The sequence below is a fragment of the Falco rusticolus genome, chromosome 9 (assembly GCF_015220075.1).
Source record: "Falco rusticolus isolate bFalRus1 chromosome 9, bFalRus1.pri, whole genome shotgun sequence".
Taxonomy (NCBI): Eukaryota; Metazoa; Chordata; class Aves; order Falconiformes; family Falconidae; genus Falco; species Falco rusticolus.
The window spans coordinates 36,651,365-36,670,327 of NC_051195.1; the positions used below are offsets into that span (position 1 = coordinate 36,651,365).

General features: G+C 40.7%; 1 protein-coding gene across 1 annotated transcript; it reads left to right on the plus strand.

Annotated features, from left to right (window-relative positions):
* The first annotated feature begins 195 nt into the window (after positions 1 to 195).
* On the plus strand, positions 196 to 17,432 carry LOC119153552 (pancreatic triacylglycerol lipase-like). The gene is made up of 12 exons (XM_037400148.1): positions 196 to 244; positions 907 to 1,061; positions 1,562 to 1,687; positions 3,874 to 4,008; positions 5,101 to 5,209; positions 8,115 to 8,234; positions 8,453 to 8,572; positions 10,009 to 10,127; positions 11,183 to 11,312; positions 12,397 to 12,508; positions 14,292 to 14,459; positions 16,684 to 17,432. The coding sequence occupies exons 1-12, from the start codon at positions 196 to 198 to the stop codon at positions 16,745 to 16,747; spliced, it is 1,407 nt and encodes a 468-aa protein (XP_037256045.1). The 3' UTR covers positions 16,748 to 17,432.
* The last annotated feature ends 1,531 nt before the right edge of the window (positions 17,433 to 18,963 follow it).

An 18,963-nucleotide genomic window follows, 5' to 3' on the forward strand; every position in this document is an offset into this window, starting at 1 on the left:
GTCCCACAATCACTAGTGGAGCAACCAAACATAAAGCTGACTCATATGTGTCACATACACAGCAGTCCTAAAGACATGTTGCAGAGAAGACGGACACAGCACCCTTTTCACCTGGTCGAAATCCAGCACCAGAAAGCTAAGTCCACTTGCTAATGGGTTAGCAAATCCTAACTGCTTCTTTTTCTACTGTTCTAGATGCTTGGAATTTGGATACTTGCGCTATTTCTGCTCAGCATAGCAGAAGGTAAGCATATGGGGTTAGTCTTTATATAGCCTTTCTATGCTGCTATATTTTGTGAGACATCACTCTACACTATGGTGTCTTAAAACTTACTGATTGAGGTTACATAGTTCACTTTCCTATACAAGAATGGAAAGACCTGAGTGTATGTTGGTGTACTCTGCTTTAGTGATGGAAATAGAGGAAAAAGCTGGGGGCGGGGGGGCGGGCAGGGACAGAGGCAGTCTCATGAGGGTATAGCTTTATATTCAGAAGCCTCCACTTCTTGTATAGTATAAGACTTCTCATGTCATCAGCTGTTCAGCACAGTCTCCAGTTATTGCTGATTATTTGCAGTATCTTGGCTTGGTATTAGGAGCAACTCATCAGCTGTCTTTGCCTTAGGCAAGGCAACAGCTGGGGAAAGATTCCCAAGGTATGGTACAGGATACCCACAGAGGAACTGCAGCGAGTACTTTGTTGATGAGCAATAGGTGACTTCTTTCCTTGGGGTAAATAGCCTTTGAAGAGCTGAGAGAGGGCAACTGCTGGGCTTTGCTTTCTGTAAACCATAGAATTTTCAATAAACCAAGAGACCTCCAGAGAAGAGATGGTATGAGTTATGACTAGCCTACTTCACCATTTTTGCTCATTCACATATTATTGATCTCATCTGTGTGCTACAGGCAAAGAAGTTTGCTATGAAAGGCTTGGATGTTTCTCAGATGATATACCATGGTCTGGGACTACAGAAAGACCAGTCCATAAGTTACCTTGGGATCCAAAAAAGATAGACATTCACTTTCTCCTATACACAAGAAGAAATCCTAACAGCTTTCAAGTAAGAATGATTCTGGTTTAAATGTTAGTAAATCACATTCAAAAAGAATAAATGAGCACAGACTCCAGCTGCATTCCTGGAAAGTGCTAGAAATGGCCAAACCTCCACTTTACTCAGGAGACCACCTATTCCAGCTCCTTGGCAGGGTCTCTGGGGCATAATTCACATCCTTTTCCATCCCTCACAAAGCAGCACACCCTCATGTTTTCTGTAGGGCCATAGAAAGGTACTCAGAAACCGTGCCTTTTTAGAATCATTGGGCAATTTTTTTTCCACAGGTAAGATGAAAACACATTAAAAGTAAAGTCTGTGCTGTGCTAAGATGTGTTCAAAGCCTGCTTTGAATGGAGATACAGACCTTAAGCCGCTTGCAGATGAGTTTAATGTTGCATACATTTTGAATGCCTGTACAGATAAACATAATTCAGGTCTTTGCAATCCTGATACACTATTTACAGAAAGCAGGTTTAAATGTTTATAAATTTAATATCTGAAAACAGGAGATCTCTGCAGTTGATGCCTCAACAATTGACTACTCAAATTTTAACAAAAGTAGGATAACCAGATTTATCGTACATGGATTTATAGACAACGGAGAAGAAAACTGGCTGTCAGACATGTGCAAGGTAGGTACCACTGGGAAATCCTATCCCTGTGAAGTTCTTGGTTTGCATTTATAAACACATTCCTATAAACTGTTTGTTTTCTCTATTTCTAACTGATTTCTCTTATGGTATTTGTAGTGATAAGGAGGGTAAAAAAGAGGCCACATTTTTTAATCGTTAGCAACTTAAATACGTAGCTCTGTACCTTGAGGAAAAGCATGAGGTAAAATGCATAAATGCATTCATTTCTCTTTCGTGAAGCAAGTGACAACAGGATTTGGCTCAATAAGCATCCTTTTTCTTGGTAAAAACAATGCAAACCCTGGAGCAAGATACTGCTTAGGAACTAGGGCAATTCCAGAAACAGCTGTAGACTCAGAGCTATTGCATCATATTTCTCCAGACAAAAGACAGGTTTCCAGATGTGGGAAGTCCAGCACAAAGGTATGGGCTGCCACGTGAGTGTTGGAGGCTGAGGACAAGGGCTGACCGTTAACAGAAGCAATAAAGCTGTACAAACGTACATCCAGAAGGGACCTCAGTGGGATCATTTTGAACAAAGCTTTCAATCTAGGACTTGCTATGAACAGTGAATGAAGTAAAGCACTCTGCTTTATTGACTTTCGTGCTAATTCCCCAAGTTATTTCTTAATCCTCTCCCCAAACAAAGTTGCAATTCCAGCTTGCGGGCTTCTCAAATCCTATAAACATGCTTTTTATTGCAGCTGCAGCTAGTGAAAGCTACTAGTTATACAGCACAGAGTGAAGTACCAGTTGATGGCATATGACACTTTAATGATAAAGTTTTAGAGCTAGCTATTCACACAACTACAGTTTTGTTTAAAGTCTATATTCCTATTTTACTTATGAGAACACTGTGAGAAACAATATGAAAGTCCACTACAATGAAGGTATTTCACATTTATTGCACCCCCATTACCTCCTTCTCTTTGATACTAGGTCAAAAGAAGATAGATGTATTTGGCAGTGTCTCACTGAAAAAAAAAAAATCACTTTATGAAATTGAGGAATGATTGTTGGATTTGTTAGTTGATAATTTGTTTGAAGTATCAGAAGCAGACTGATGATTTTATAATTCTCAGTCTCCTATTTTCTACTCTTAAAAAATATTTTTTTATAGAACCTCACAATCAACAAGATAGCTCACTTTTTGCTTCAGCGAGTCCCTTAAATCCTTTTGATCAATTTCCACAAGGATGTAGAGGCATGAGATAATTCTTTAGATTCTTTCTCTTTTATGGTGGCCTATGCTTTATCACAATACTCCAAATATATTTCTTTTAACTTGATCTCAGTGAATCTTTTCAGTAAGGAGTGGAACAAATGGGATTGCGACTACACCACCCTGCGTATGTGTATCTGTTATATACTTTCCTTCCCATTAAGTAATAATCGTATCTGCACATTTATTTTTACCACCTATAACATAGCCACAGACACTTCTATTGCCTTTTTTGTCCTTTGCCAGTTGTAACGCATTTTGGATGCTTTATAGTGTCTGAACACAAGGCAAAGGAAAATAAATATACCAAAACTGTTAAAGCAAAATACATTTAGCTAAACAATCCAACTCGGAGGTAAAAAGCAAAAGCTTCAGATTCTGTGGCAGGCAATAAAGTATCTGTCTGTATATACGTATTCCCAAATAAAACCATAAATCTGAAATGAATATTCACTGACACCAGCAATTTATGCATCCTCTTACGAAAACACAGTTTCTTACAAATCTGTATCAGAAAAACGCTTGTTTTTTGTCATCAAAAATATAAGTTCTAACTGGATTTGAATTAAAGAAGTACTTTTAAATCACTTAAGTGAATCATTACATGGGTAGAGCTCTTATTTAATGTCGCATACAAAGTTTCATTGAAATTAAAAATTAGAATTATCAGTATTAATACTGTTTTCCCTTCTGCAAAAAGAGACCACTATGGGTATTTGAAATGACGGTGTGGCCATGACTACAGTACACAACCCTACTTCGGTACTGTGTCCCTATGAGCACTGTGTGAGCACACCTGTGAGTAGGTATGACCACATGTATACACTAAGGTTTTGGTTCTTAAAATGTTCTCATCCAAATTCATGCAACATACATAAGTTGAGCTGTAATAAGTAACAAGAATCAATTCCACTTTGTATTTACTGTGAAGCTCTTTGGTTTTTACTTTTGTTTTACAAAACAGAGGATGCTTACTGTGGAAGATGTGAACTGCATTTGCATAAACTGGAAAAGAGGGGCAAGATGTCAGTACACCCAGGCATCGAACAACGTCCGTGTTGTGGGTGCTGAAATAGCTTATTTTATAAATGTTCTCATGGTAAGAATCTTTGTGGTTATAAAGCTATAGTTATAATGCTGATTTGAAAGAAGATTCAGGAAATCTCATGAATGTGAATGTAACCAGGAGAAAACTTTCTTCTACTCAGTGATTATTTTAGAAGTTGTGCGGTAAATAGACTTTTTTTTTTTTTTTTTTTTTAAGTTAGAGAACTATATCATAACAGCAGGATTAGCCAGCCTAGGGATATGAAGTTCTATGAGCCATCCCCACAGTACAGCTGAACAGGTATTCCCTAGGTGTTAACAGATGTAAAGTGTTGTGTAGCATTAAATATGCAGAGATAACGGACACAGCAAACTGCCTTTTCACAGGGACAAAACCTACCAAAGGGCTCTTCAGAATGCCAGAAAACCAGCTGGCAGCAGCTGAAGGACAGCTGCTCTCTCTTGGTCAGCAACAGCACCTGGGGACAAGTAGGATGCACCCAGCCGCCTCAGGGGAAAGCCCCTGTGCACACCACCTAAATCTGCAGAGGGTACCACACGCCCCCTTCCTCAGCCAGCCCACATGGGAAGCGATGCTTGGTTCAAAGCCTTCTTTTAACCCAAGTGCTTTCAACACACATTTCCCATGAAAGAACTATAAATTACTTCATTGGGCAGTACCAGTGTAGAAGTCTAGGACTGCTCCGACCCATGCCTCTCCCTATCTGCACTGCAGCCACTGAAGCACAGTCCAAAAGGCTGAAGGTCTCTCTCCTCTCACACCCTCCAGCCGCATGTGGTGCCTGACCTGCCAGGTGTAACTGAGAGCTCCTGCCTGGCTGAATCCTACAAGCCAGATGAGCATCCCATGAAACTTAATGGGGCCAGGATAGAAAACGGATACAAATCCTCTCAGGACACTATTGACAGACCTGTCTAGAGTTCTAACAGCCTTCAAATGAGGGCAGCACCTTTGAAAAAAATCTATGTATTGGACACAGGTACCTAAACTGGCAAACAGATCCTACAAATCCTATAGAAGTTCCCCAGTCTGTAGTCAAAAGCAGATTTTCAGCCCCTTTTTACTCTTCCCTGTTGCCGATGAAAACAGATGTAGTAACTTTTCATATTGGTGCTTTCTCAGGAAAAATATGGATACTCTCCAGCCGACGTTCACATAATTGGCCACAGCCTTGGAGCACACGTGGCAGGTGAGGCTGGCAGGAGGCAGCCAGGGATTGGCAGAATAACCGGTAAGTCAGTGACTTCAGTCACAGCTTATACTAAAGACACCACTGCTTAACAAAATGTTGTGTTCACTTTCTTTTACAATCATATCTGACTGTGACTTAGCCTCTTCTCACAGTACACCAAGGAGCACAGCCCTGGTAAGCATGGGAAAACCATCAGCATGGTGGTTATTTTTCTTGCATATGTTTACACAGCAAAGGAAAAGCTCTATACAGATAACAGATGCAACACATCAGTTGACTTGCTGTTAAACATTAATGGCTGTGGCATCTCTACAGGGCTCGCTTTCTGGTGCTTTACCTAGTGGTGTCACTGCCCAGACCAGTGCCAGTTTGGAGCAGGACAGGAGTGATGCTGTAATGTAACAGCATTCCACTGTTGCTGCTAAAAACGTACTCATAATAACTAATGTACAAGTTTTATCGAAGCTTTAGCTGCGATTGTTATTTTTCATAATGATTTGTCCAATACTAATATAATAAAACAGACCAGCAGGACAATCCCTGCCTGCCTTGTCCTAGCAGCTTTTCTCCTGCCATTTTCACCTTTCATTAATCTGGCCTGTTATGTAGCAGCACATCTGATGCGCAGCATCACCCACTGTTTGCAGGTCCTTCCAAAGCATGCTAGAAGCAGCACAACAGTAAGCAGTTAGCTATTTCATATTGTAGCTTTGCTAACAAATATCGTTTTCCAGCAAAGGATGGATTAAACCTGACATTTCAGAAGTAGTAGGCTAACCTTCCTGATGTGTCACCTATTATCACTTTCCTTTGCTATGTCTACATAAACTTCTCACCTAGTAGTGTACAGTAATAGTAATTAATTTTTTTTTTTTCCAGTGAAATTTCTAAAGTTTCATTTCTTCACTTAATTGTTGATATGCTAAAACTCCTTGGCAGGAAAAACTGAATCAAATAGGATTATACCATCTGCCCAAATTCAAGTAGACTTATTAAGAAACTGCATTTATACCTAAAGAGACAGAGAGATTTCAGTTTAATCCCCCCCATTTTGTTTTCTGAAGGGGATCACAGGCATTATGTTCATACAACTTGTATTAGTTTGAGCTACATGAGCCCTCTCTTACTTCTCAGATAATGTCAGAGCTGACTGAGCAGCGAGCATCCCCCCATTATCACTATATTCCTAAGTAATTGCCTGTCCCTTTTAAGTGTTCCCACAGTTCTGAGTTTAGATATTTTTAAGGAATATGATGTTGTTCTCTTAATTTTTGGTCAGCCGATTCAGTTTCCACCCCCCCAGTACCAAATTGCTCTGCTGTCTTTCCCTGTTGCAAGTTGCACACTCTGTGCTCTGAGAAAGCAAGGAAGCCTCTCGTTACTGCTGAGCCAGGTTTTCCTGCTCAATTCTTTCAGAGAAGGCATTTTTGGTTCTGGTTTGTTTTATAGCTGTCCACATTTCTCTGACTACTCAGACTCTGGACATCCTCCAGTGGTCCCATAAATAGTGTCTGTGTCTTGCAAGATATAACAGATCAAGCCTCTGTGACTATTGGCCAGAAGCATTTTCACCTTCCTTTTGATCCAAGAGCTTCTTTTCATGATTCAGCATCCTTTGGCTTGTAATCTGCTCTCTACCCACACTAGCTGAGAGCAAATGACTATTGAAGGAACCATTTTGCAACACGGATGACTTAAGTGATGAAAACACGTATGGCCAAGAGGCAAAGCAGAGCTCCCCGGAAGCACAAGCTGCCTCTGCCCGCAGCAGGACCATCAGTGCAACACAGCCACAGCACAGCCATCTGCCACATCCCTGCACTGTTCTTCAAGGGAGAGCCCTCACCTTTCTTAAATTCTTTAACTGACTCCTTAAAAAAGCAAGTGGCAATCAAATAGGCATATTTATTGCAATAAGAAGTAGTTTCTAAAAAAGATATTCTAGAGACCCCACAAAGCAGAGCTGCCATATCAGGTGTTCTAAAACCTCCAATACTCTCCCAGAAAGCAAAACTGAAAACCAGTATTATCAGCTAAACTTGTGACCAAACCACTCCTTTCTCAAAATATGGGTAACTCACCCTGCAGTCTGAATTCTTCAGCAATTTTTTAACATGTTTTTAAAGCTATGGGCTTGATCACCTTATTCATTATGCAGTCAGTGCCAAGGGCAGCGCGCATTTAGCAGAGTGACCTTTCATACACAAAAGACAATTTTGGATATTATTAATGCACTCCTTTTCATTTGTTACATTTCCTCAGGGATTTCAGGCTTGGTGAACCTTGGACTAATAGTCTACAAAATTCAGTTTAAAAGCAGAACCAAATCTGCTGCCCAGGGAAACAAGAGATGCAAGCATAAGGCAGTAGAAATTGTGCAATTCACAAGACTTTATGAGCTCCTGAAATTGGTGCAGTAAATTAGGAAGGAAATAAACTCCATTTTCTGATCATCACTTCAAAACTAAATGTTTTTTCCAAAATCTGACTGGAGTCAGAAGTAGGCAGGCTGGTTTCAACACCTCCAAGCACATGGAGTGCTATCAGCATCAATTCCTGCTTAAGTGCTCTCAAACAAGGTACCTAGAAACCATGCAGGTAGATCAGTTGTATAGGATACAGACACAGCAACCTTAACTTGAGCAATATTATTAAAGTGAAATTCAATTAAAAAAAAAATATTTCCAAGTGTTGGGATTCAATATTGATTTAAATCAGTAAAATTTAATAGGCTTCACACAGGTCACACTTTCTCCTTCCTGAGAGAAAAGTCGCTTTGGTAAAAGAGAATGCACATCACCATTTTATTAATACCTATATTACTTAGATACAAGGACCTGTAGGCAGCTACGTGTGTGATATTAATTATACACAGTCATAATGTTATGTAAAATGATACATCTGTATCTCTTTAGCTATATGTAACACTAGTTTTTTCCTTCAGGACTAGACCCTGCTCAACCTTATTTTCAAGGCACTTCAACTGAAGTCAGACTGGATAAATCTGATGCAGAGTTTGTTGATGTTATCCACACAGATTCAGCTCCCACAATCCCCTACTTAGGTGGGTATTTAGCTCTGGTGTATTAATACAGAATGATTTACACCCTATGGCATCAAGACCCAGTTGTGCTGCATCATAGCCGCAGAACAAACACACCATACTGGTCACTAACAGCCCATATCCTAACATACCAAGCATAAACAAGCTTCAAGCCAGCAGCTATAGGTGTGAGACATTATTACTTTAAAACATACTTACCCCTGCTTTAAATGCTTCAGGTTTTGGCATGAGCCCAGCTATAGGACATCTTGACTTTTATCCAAACGGAGGAAAGCAAATGCCAGGGTGTGGGAAGAACCCTGTTTCACAGATTGTAGATCTTGACGGCATCTGGGAAGGTAAGTATGCTGATAACATTACTAATTCAGGGGAAGGTCACCCCTCACAATGTAACAACTTAATTTTTTCTTAATGCAGGTGTTTTGCATTAGCTTTTGTTGTGTCCACCAGCAATGGCAGCTGCAGAGTGCAGTGACACTGTTAATGTGCTCAAAAAGCACCATTTTCCAGATAAACAAGACAAAGGCTTTACCTCTGGAAAATATGCCTCCTCTAAAGTATCTAATAGCACAAACAAAAGTTACTGAAACGCTGCCAAAAATTTTGAAGGGCCTGTAACAACACATTTACTTTTGTTTCTATTTAGGTGACCAGCAGCACTACTGGGTGGAGTAGGGCAACGATGCTCACAGCTACTTCTGTTAGGGTATCTGCAGCTGCAATTCTTCTGACATAATTAAAAAATATTAAATTAATTGTTCTTAACTATTCCAATCTGAGTTGCACTAAAGCAATATCATTGTGTTTATTTTTAGTCAGCTAAAAAAAGATTGGCACATAGCTGCTCAAATATGCTCTTTGTTGTTTTACGTGGTTCTAAAAAAAGCTCTTAAGGAAATTTCTTTATGTCTTTATAAAGTTAAACTGCACATAACATTAAAAATAAAAACAAATCAAGATTTCTGCTGTGGAGATATTTCAGTATACTATCTGAGCTCTTTCTTACATTATTGAAAACACCTTGAATTCTGAGAATCCATGAGCTTATTTGTGATAACTAGCTTTTTTCTCCAGGTTTTATTCAATGCAGCTAGAGGCATTACTTTTGTGTGTGTGTGTGTGTGTGTGTACACTTGTTATCGATAATGGGGAATTAAAGCACAAAGAAATAACTGTGTTCTATATGATGATCTTTTTAACCTAAAGTCAGGAAAATAAAGTCAACACAAAGGAAAATAATATATTCATTATTTTAATTTTAAGAATCTCCCTTCCTTAAGCACTCCCCAAATAACAATAATTTTGTTTTGAAGTCCTCAGCTGGAGCAAATCAGCATTGCCCTAGGAAGTTGAATACTTTTCATTCGGTTTTCTTTTGTTATGGTAATGTAACCGTTGCCTACAAAAGACCTGCTTCACACAGTTCTCATTTCTATTGTGAAACTCGGTCAGATTGCTTGAATAAGTGTTTGTGAGGGGAGGGCAGGGGCTGGGCTGCACAGTCAGTCTCACAGTCACAAAGCATTTCAAGTTTACATTTTATACCTGTTGAGTCAGTGACATTCCTTAGGGCATCAATTCATTACAAAAACAAGCTTCAAAACTTTTTTTTTTGACAATCCAAATTTATTTTTTTCTTTTTGATACTCCAAGAATTGTGAGGAAGCTTTTGAGAAGGAATTATGCCTCCCCATCACACAGCAAGGCTTATGCCAGTATCTTTCCTCAAACAGCAACAGAATGGAACAACTAAACTGGGAATATATTTTCACAGGAACTCGGGACTTTGTGGCTTGCAATCATTTGCGGAGTTATAAGTATTACTCTGACAGTATTATCTACCCTGATGGATTTCTAGGCTATTCTTGTGCTTCATATGATGTTTTTCAAACTGTAAGTATTCCTCAGAGCCTCAGGATGGACCATATCCAAAACAGTGGCTCTTACCTTTACATCTGAAATTCAATGTATTTATGCTAGCTTGTACCCACCAAGTGTATCTGTAAGACAAGTGTCAGACATCCTAAAGTATTATAGCTCGTGCAGCTGATATGGGTCAGCGTAGGAAAAGGCAACAACAAAACAGGGACATCCCTGGCTCTGTGCTGATGTGACAGCTCTGAGGTACGACTGGAGCTATCCCAGGCCTGCTCTGTTCAATCGAACAGAGTTACAAGTAAGGAGGAAAGCCTGTCCCTGTAATCACCAAATTTATTTCTCAAACAGCAAGGAGTAGAATCCCATGCTGTAGTAGGTGAGCTTTCAAACACAGCTGAAATGTCTTCTTTTCAAAAGAACAAGAAGTAAAATAACATGTGATGACTTGATGTCAGTCCGTGATCAAAGTACTTTGGTGACTTAAGATGGCCTCAGGGACAGGTTTATGGACCAAGGTCAGGAAGCCCTTCCCTGTCCCAGACCAGGAGATAGGGAACTACAGCCTAAGAGTAGCAGGGAGCTAACGGGCTCATATCATATCATGCAGGCAGCCCAGACAGAGGTATAAACTTACACAGTGCTTAGATTTACACATTCTGAGCAGCTGATAGACATCACACTTCTCATATTGGTTCAGTGAGCTTTGTTGTCAAGATAAAGCCTTTCTTAACCCACCCTGAAGGTATAAGGAGACATCATTCTTTCTCATCAGTTGCTGTGGAGGACACCTCCTCCTCCCTGCTCTAGTTCAAGACTACTCAAGGATGTCACTGATGCAGCTGGATTGAGCTAAATGGCATGAGAAAAAACACAGAGCCCTCAACAATTAGAGCCTTTGAGAAAGCGGTCTAGCTTATATGATCTTTCCCAAGTCACAGAAAGAGTTACTTGAACTTTGTTGTTGCTGTGGTACAAGGTCAGTTAGGTGGGTATGCTAAAATAAGTCCCATGACTAATTTTTTTTTCCTTGGGTGGATAATTTTATTAATAGATATATTTGTTTTCACTAGGAAATGTGTTTCCCATGCCCGCGAGGGGGATGCCCAAACATGGGTCACTATGCAGATAAATTCAAAGGGAAATATAAAAATGATTTTGTGAAATTCTACCTGAATACTGGAGAGGCCAAGGATTTTGCTCGTGAGTTTCTATTGTTATCTACTCCTTGTAAACAAGCCTTTTTATTTTCCTGTTTTACAATTCATTTTAACAGATAAATAGCAGTCCAATGGCTTTTCAGTCTTTCATGCCTTTTCCTCTTTTGCTCAAATTCTAGTGCCCAGTTTTGGGCCTTCCAGCACAAGAAAGATGTTGACAAACTGTAGAGTCTAGTGGAGATCACAGATGTTTAGTGGACAGCACTATAAGGCGCAGGGAGGACAGGCAACGCACAGAAGTTGCGGCAAAGGAATTTCTTATTAAATAGTATGAAAATTACTGTCACAGTGACAGTGGTTAAATGCAGGGAGAAGCTGGGAAATCTCCATCTTTGGAGATGTCCAAAACTCAGTTTGACAAAGGACAAGAACATGCCAGTCACAGCTGGGCTTGCTTTGAGAAGTGGATGGACCAGATGACTTCCTTTACAACCTAAGTTGTCCTAAATGTCATCTCTCACAAGACTGTTCTTCCTTCGCCTTTGTAAAGAAGAATCAGAGGAAGAAAAGCTGCTTTTGTTAAGTGAATGCTAAAAGAAAGTTCCCAGCCACAAAAACTATTTTTCTTGAGCTTCAGAATTTTTTTTACATTCCTTCTACACTATTTATATTCTGGTATGTATCGGTATTTATTCCTAACACCTCCTTCTTTCCAACTTCACTATATATGAAAATCTTCATGGTCAAAATGCTGAGGTCCATATTGTTTACCTTGTTATGGACTAGCTGTCTGCGTTTTTTTCGTCCCAGAAAGTAATGCAGATATCAACCTATTTCTCATGTTGATCTCATCAGGACATAAAGACAGATCTGACTCACTGCCGCTTTGTATTTGTTTTGCATGGTTATAACGCAAGGAAGAACAACTAGCATCAAGCTTCATGTGTGACAGCGCTATGTTTGAGCCCAGACAGCCTATAATGTGGCCTTGAGCTGAAAGTGAAGGGCAGTGATAATTTTGTTTTGCTTTCAACTACAGTTGTACAGACCAAAAAAAAGCCAACACTTCGTATTTTGGAGACTTTCTCCCTGGGTACAATCTAACTTACTGTGTTTCTTCTCTGTAGTTTGGAGGTACAAAGTAACTGTGACACTCTCTGGAAAGAGTAAAGTAAAAGGGTATGTAAACATTGCCCTGTATGGAAGCAATGGGAACACAAGGCAGCATCAGATTGTCAAGTAAGTTAAAAATTCAATAGAAAATAAACTTCTCTAGAATGTTTAATTCATATTTTCAATTAACATTTCTGTTTAAATTGGTCGTCTTTTAGAGATCAAATTCTACCCCTGATGTAAACACAGCAACAATTCACTCACTCTGGGTTTACATTTGAAGGGAGAAGGCTAGAATACAGGATTTTAAAGTGTTAGAATTTGGTATCACTTGTTTGGGGGCCCACTAAGGTCTTGCCATACCTATGCTAGCAGAGTTCTCATCTTTTTGTCTTTCATAGGGTTGTAAAATGTTGCTGCCACAGCTGGCTACAACTAAAGCTATCTCATGATTTACTATATAAAAATCTACCTTTTGCAGCTCATAACTTTGCCTGCTTACATTGAAGCTGCTTGCTTGCCTCGTGTGGTTTTGTTTCTTTGCATTTTTCTTGGTTATTTCAACTAGAATAGCTGAAACTATGAAAACTAGGGAGGAAAGCATTTTGATGTAGGTTTGAGGGGGGTCATTTTTTGGTTTTGTTTTTTGTTGATTGACAGCTATGTGGATTCCACTTTTCCAAGGAGGACTTCACACCTTCATGCTTGACAGCAGGGGTTTGCTGTGAGCTGATTCCAGTTTGCAGGCATCCATGCACTTTCCTGAGTTGAGTCTGCCAGCGCTGAATGCACTGCAGCACTCCTGAGCTGCCGTTTGCAGGGCTTGTGTCAATTCAGATGCTGGAAGTGAACTCTTTTCCCCCACAGCAAGTTTTGCTCTAACCTACCAGTCACAAGTACGGATCCAGCAAAGAAACAAGGTGGCAAAGGGATTTTGTCCTGTGTCTCATTACTTCCACTACCATAAGCCTTTTAATACAGGGAAGAGTAAAATCATCCTCTGAAGGCTAATGAGTGAGAAAGTGCAAAGCTAGGGGAAGGAGTAAAAATCCTGTCTCTCTCATGAAGCTTGTTAAAACTGTAGGAGTTTCTTCTGGGTGGTTCTGCTGGGTCCTCTGCTTCTCCCCACCCCCCTTCTGTATCTCACAGGTCACACCTACAACAACAGTTGTGCAGTGATAAAGGCTGCACATATTCAAATGTCTCTTGAATTCATACAGCAGGGTAAATAAGAAAGAAGCTTTTCACCTTCAGAGCATGGGGGTGGGAGGGGACAAAGGAGAAGCTCAGAGAAGCATTGGCTCATATTCAGTGAGATGTAGCAGCTGAAGCCATTACCAGTCTCAAACTGCTGCCATTTAGAGCTTGCTATGTTGCCGAGACATGAAATAAGTAGCCAGATTCTAAACTGTGGTTACCCAAGAGCAGATGCACAATTGACTCATCCAATTGACTTGCAATGGTGCTGCAAGTGTGGGAATCTCTGCTAGGGGGCCAGGCTGAGCAGCTGGTGGATAATCCTTTTGGCCACCTCAAACAAATCCAACATCTGTATCATAAATTAATTAACATTAAATGAAAATCTCAGTTACGTGCAAAAAAACCCTGCCTACATAAGCAACAAGGAGCAAGATCTACCTTCTCCACAGTGATTGTCCTGTAACTGGGTCTTCATTGCGAAGTATGACTGCAGCATATGAGGCCTACCTGCCTTTGCTTCTTCTGACAAACACTGATTTGGGATGAATTAAGTTGGAAAACTGGCAATAATGTATCTCTGTTATAAGCTAACTACTGTCTCTCTGCTAGCTTTCTACTCACTTGCTACCACAGGCAATCGGTTGACAGGACTGGTAATTAGTATTAAACTCTCGCATGCCTCACATCCTTAAAATGTTATTTTTCACAGGGGAACCCTCAAACCAGACAACACCTACACAAGCTTCATTGATGCAGAAGTTAAAGTTGGAACAGTTACAACAGTTAAATTTCTTTGGAACAACAACCGGTTAAATCCAACTTTTCCTAAGTTAGGGGCTGCAACTATTACAGTACAATCTGGAGAAACTGGAAAAGAGTAAGTATATCCATTGTAAAATTCTCGAAAGTTACTTGGAAAGATAGGTGACAATATTATACATAGCATGAAAACATTTTCACAAGAAAAGCTATTTAAACCATTAAAAGAAAAAAAATCTCTCAAGAAAACCATTTCCTTCCTTTCAAGAAACTGTTCATCCATAGTTCAATTCGCTACTACTTCAACACTTTACCTTAAATAACTTCAAAGAAAGACTTTAAATATCTCCAGGCTTCAGAAAAAAGACTTCCTGTACAGCCCTTTGGGTAAGAAAAAGCAGTACCGGCTTGGATTATCAGCCTCATTCTTGCTAAGCTCCTACTGTCCATGAGAACTGGTTATCTGTAAAGGAATGAAGGCAGTGGGTTGGTTATTATTGATAACATGCAGCTGTGGCAATTTTGTCTCCCCTCCAGGCAGCCTCAAAAAGTACCTTTCCAACACTTTGCCATGTCTGAATGCTGAAAACCTTTTTCACTGCAACAGGCAAATCATACTTTTTACACCACACTAGCAGAATTCTTATTGCCATTTTGTCATATTTTACACCTCTTTTTTTCAAATATATCCATAAGCATTGCAAATATAGAATTTGTCCCGCTGTCCACATTTAATTGTTCTAGTAAGTCTAAGACTAATCTCCATGTTGTTAACAATGTAATTGCAATTTTATCACCCCTCGAGGCAGCCTCAAAAAGAAATTTTCCAGCATTTTGCCATGTCTGAATACTGGAGACATTTTTCAGCGTAACTAGCACATCATTTACTTTGCATCATCCTAGCAAAGTTCTTATTACCTTCTTGTTATACTTTCCACTTTAACAATGCTTATATTTGAAAAAAGAAGTGTAATTTTCTTCTTCTGTACCCATATCAGTAAGTCCCCATCTATGTAGGGTACCAAAAGTTGCAATTTGAGTTAAAATGGACAACAAATATTACAATACACCCACATCGATTAGCTGCAACGGCTCACCTCTCACGGTGTCTGTTATGGGTGGCAGCTTATCCCACTCGTCTCAGCAACGTTGGGCACCAGTTGTCAGAGTCCGACTCAGTCTGCCTCACACAGGGCACCGATTGTTGTGGCACAAACAAACTAGTAGGCTGCAACAAGGCTTTACCATTGGTCAGATTCTACTATCTGTGCTGTATCTCCTTCCTCCAGAGATCAGGCCATACTGCTCCTCCTCCATCCAACCCCCTCTCCCACCATCCTCAGGGCTGTTTAACCATTTAGCAGGAACAAGCTACAGCTGCACATCATCCAGGTCAATCAACGCACTGCCGCTGAGGCAAGGCCACAGCTGCACATTATCAATGCTGATCAACCCACTGCCTTCACTGCTCTACAGTTACCTGATTCTGAGCTTGCATTAGGATGTCTGATTTGCTGTCAGCTGGAATCGGCGGAAGTTTTTCCATTGATCTTAATGGTCCCTGGGATCATGACTGTACAAAAGAGGACGGTGATAATAAGCCTACCCTTCCAATGAGCAAGACTAGTACAAGGAAGATGAGCTTAAAAGGCTATATATAAAGTTGGGGGAAAGAGGCTAAAACTTCTTTCTCTAGGCTTTGTGGAATATGGCTTGGATGTTCAGAAGTATGATCTACCGATCCAGTTTTCTTAATTTTCTTGGACTTTTTAAAACAAACTCCTTCATTTGCTTGATGGGTTATTTTATGCTCCCATGACTAGGTATCTAGAAGAGGAGGTACAGTATATGTTTTAGACCTATATACAAATATATAGTTAAGATGTCGTCACTTAAAAGAGAACTTGGGAGATGGAAACACTTACAAGCAAAGCAAAAATGATTACAGCCCAGCAGCATTACCTTTAAGCAGAGGTCCTAAGTCAAGTTGTAGTTCCTATTCACCAAAATACATTGCAGATGCATATTCCTGTAGATAAGTACTCACTCTTCTATTGACTCATGGCCTTTTCACAAGTAGTTGTGATCATCTACATAGTGATAGTAGTACAAAATCTGGGGCGGGGGGGGAAGAAACTGTAAAGTTAAAGGCAGGCAGACAGTGAACCAGAATGAATACAGCCCATCTATGCTTTCCCCAGCAGTAATATTTCAAACTTAGGAGCTCAAAGTATGTTCTGTTCAGTTATGTCAAATGACAAAGGTTGACTTATAATCGAACAAATCCACTTGTATAATCTCAACCAATGTTGAGAACTCAAGGAGCTTGTACTTTTCTTCAGGTTCCGTTTCTGTGGTTCCGAGACAGTGAGGGAGGATGTTCTGCAAACTCTTACTGCTTGCTAACAGCACATATGGATGCCCAAAACCTTGCTGCCAATAAAAGCTAGTCATGTGTAAAACACTGGAGTCTGCAGCTGTAATACAGGTGATGTGTGTTGGGGATTTTCTGCTGGTTTGGGAGGTGGGGGTTAAGTCTGCAGATACCCTCTCCATAGACAGAATTTTTGGAGTAGCTTTGGGAGTGAATGAGCCAAAACCTGTTGAAAAATTCCTCTGATTTCAACCTGTTTCAAAATTATTTCAGACAAGAGGAGGAAAGGGGACAGGTAACAGAATCTGGATAGCGGCTCCTAGGCAGTACTATGAGAAAGCAGACCTGCTTGTGAGTAGGAGAGGAGAGGATTAATGAAGCTGATGTTCTTAATCAAACTGAAGGCTAAGCTCAGAATTAGCGTGAGATAAAGATGAAACAGAGATAAGAGGGTGACTGGTTACAAAATGGGGACAGAAGGTTAATTTTAATTACTGGTGAGAGATGGAACAACGAATGTGATGGAGAACTGGTAACACGTCCTGATGTGTTAACGCCAAACTCAGCTTCTACCATATGATCTAGATGGAATTAATTTGAGAAAAAAAAACTGGATAGTAAATTTCAAATGTTAATGACATTTCACTAAAATGCTTATAAGCGGAATGATGACCAACGTGTCCTGAAATCCCATGTGGTGGCCCTCAGCCTTGAACAAAACTGCCAGATGATGTGGTCAGAAAAGGCAATGCAAAGAGGGAGTTGCTTCTTTCCCTGATTTTTGATAAAACACATTCAGCTGAAGGGAGGGTAGTTCACAAATTCATTTCTGTCCCTATGTGATCCTGTCTCAGCTCCCCCAGCCTGCCGCTGGAGAAGCAGCCTGCTTCTCCTCTGCTGCCAGAGGAACCCCATTCTCACTGAAAAAAACATGGAACTGCTGGGGCCGGGAGATTTACCTCTTTTGGGACCTTTTGTCTTCAGCAGTTTCTCTTGAGGTTCTCCAGACTGGGGCACTCTGCTCTCTCTGCCTCTCTGGGTGACCTTTCCTCCCCAGAATGCCTTGTCCTGAAGGACATCAACCCTCTAGCAAGGCTTTAGATTCCCTTTGCAGTGGTGGAGGTTGAAACCAATTTATTCTGTGTTGGAGCACTACTCTCCTAATACAGAAGCAGTTTGATTAGTTCAGTGCATTCTGCCAGCTCTCACAGGGTGATGGGAGGGAGTGGGGACTGTAAAGAGTAGAGAAAGAACCATCAGTACCGAAGACTGGCAACCTGTGGGCATGCTCAGAGCTGGAATAAGTTCAAGTGAAAACCAAACTGTTCCTTTGTTTAACCCAACTGAAGAGAATATCCCTCAGCAATTTGTTTTAGTCAGAGACGTGCAAGGCTAGCTTTTAAGTTCACAAACCTAAATCGCACTTGTGCTTCTTGCCCAGATTAAAAGGCACTACCCAACCGTGCTGCTCCAGGAGCACAGTATGAACCAAATTTTGATCTTGAGAATCACTGTTTTCTGAGTCCCTGAAACCTTGCCCTAGGGAAGCTAATAGGGAGTAAATATTTGAATTAGTAAAGGAGACACCTCTTGCTATGCTGTCATAGATGTGTGGGGCATTAAAATGCTAAGCCAATTTCTTGTCCAACTTCTCTCAAGAGGGAAAACCAGATGTTTTTCACCCTGGTGGTATTACTTGTATCCTGCCCTCATTACATTGCTTCCCTCCCTGTGCAGCTCCTCATGGCGGCAGCAAGCGCACCACCGAGTTTTCCTTGTGTTTCTTCCCAGGCTGTGCTGTGCTGTGCATGAGGGGTATAAGCTAACGCCTGTTTTGGCTCCAGTTTTTCCAACCTGTGGTCAGCCTTATAGTGGTAGAACAAGAGAGTAAGGCTTAAGTTCAAGGATGTGAATTGTTTGATCTGCATCAGGCTGCGGTAAGCCCAGTTTAGGGTTGCTCCTGCAAAGCCTTTCTTGGCTTGCCGCATCTGCACGGCCACAGCTCTGCAGGAGGCAGAGAATCTGGCCACAGGACTCTACATGCTTGCACACTTCATTGGTGTTATCCAGTCCAAGGGGGAACACATATCCCCTCTCCAGGGAGATAAACAATTACAGGTTGACTCAGAGGACACATAGCCACAGACACAGGAGCTGGCGCCTGACGCTGGTTTTCCATGTACCCTGCGTCCCTTTGACATCGCCTGCTTCCTTCTGCCTTGACTATTTGTCTCTTCTAGAATTTGGC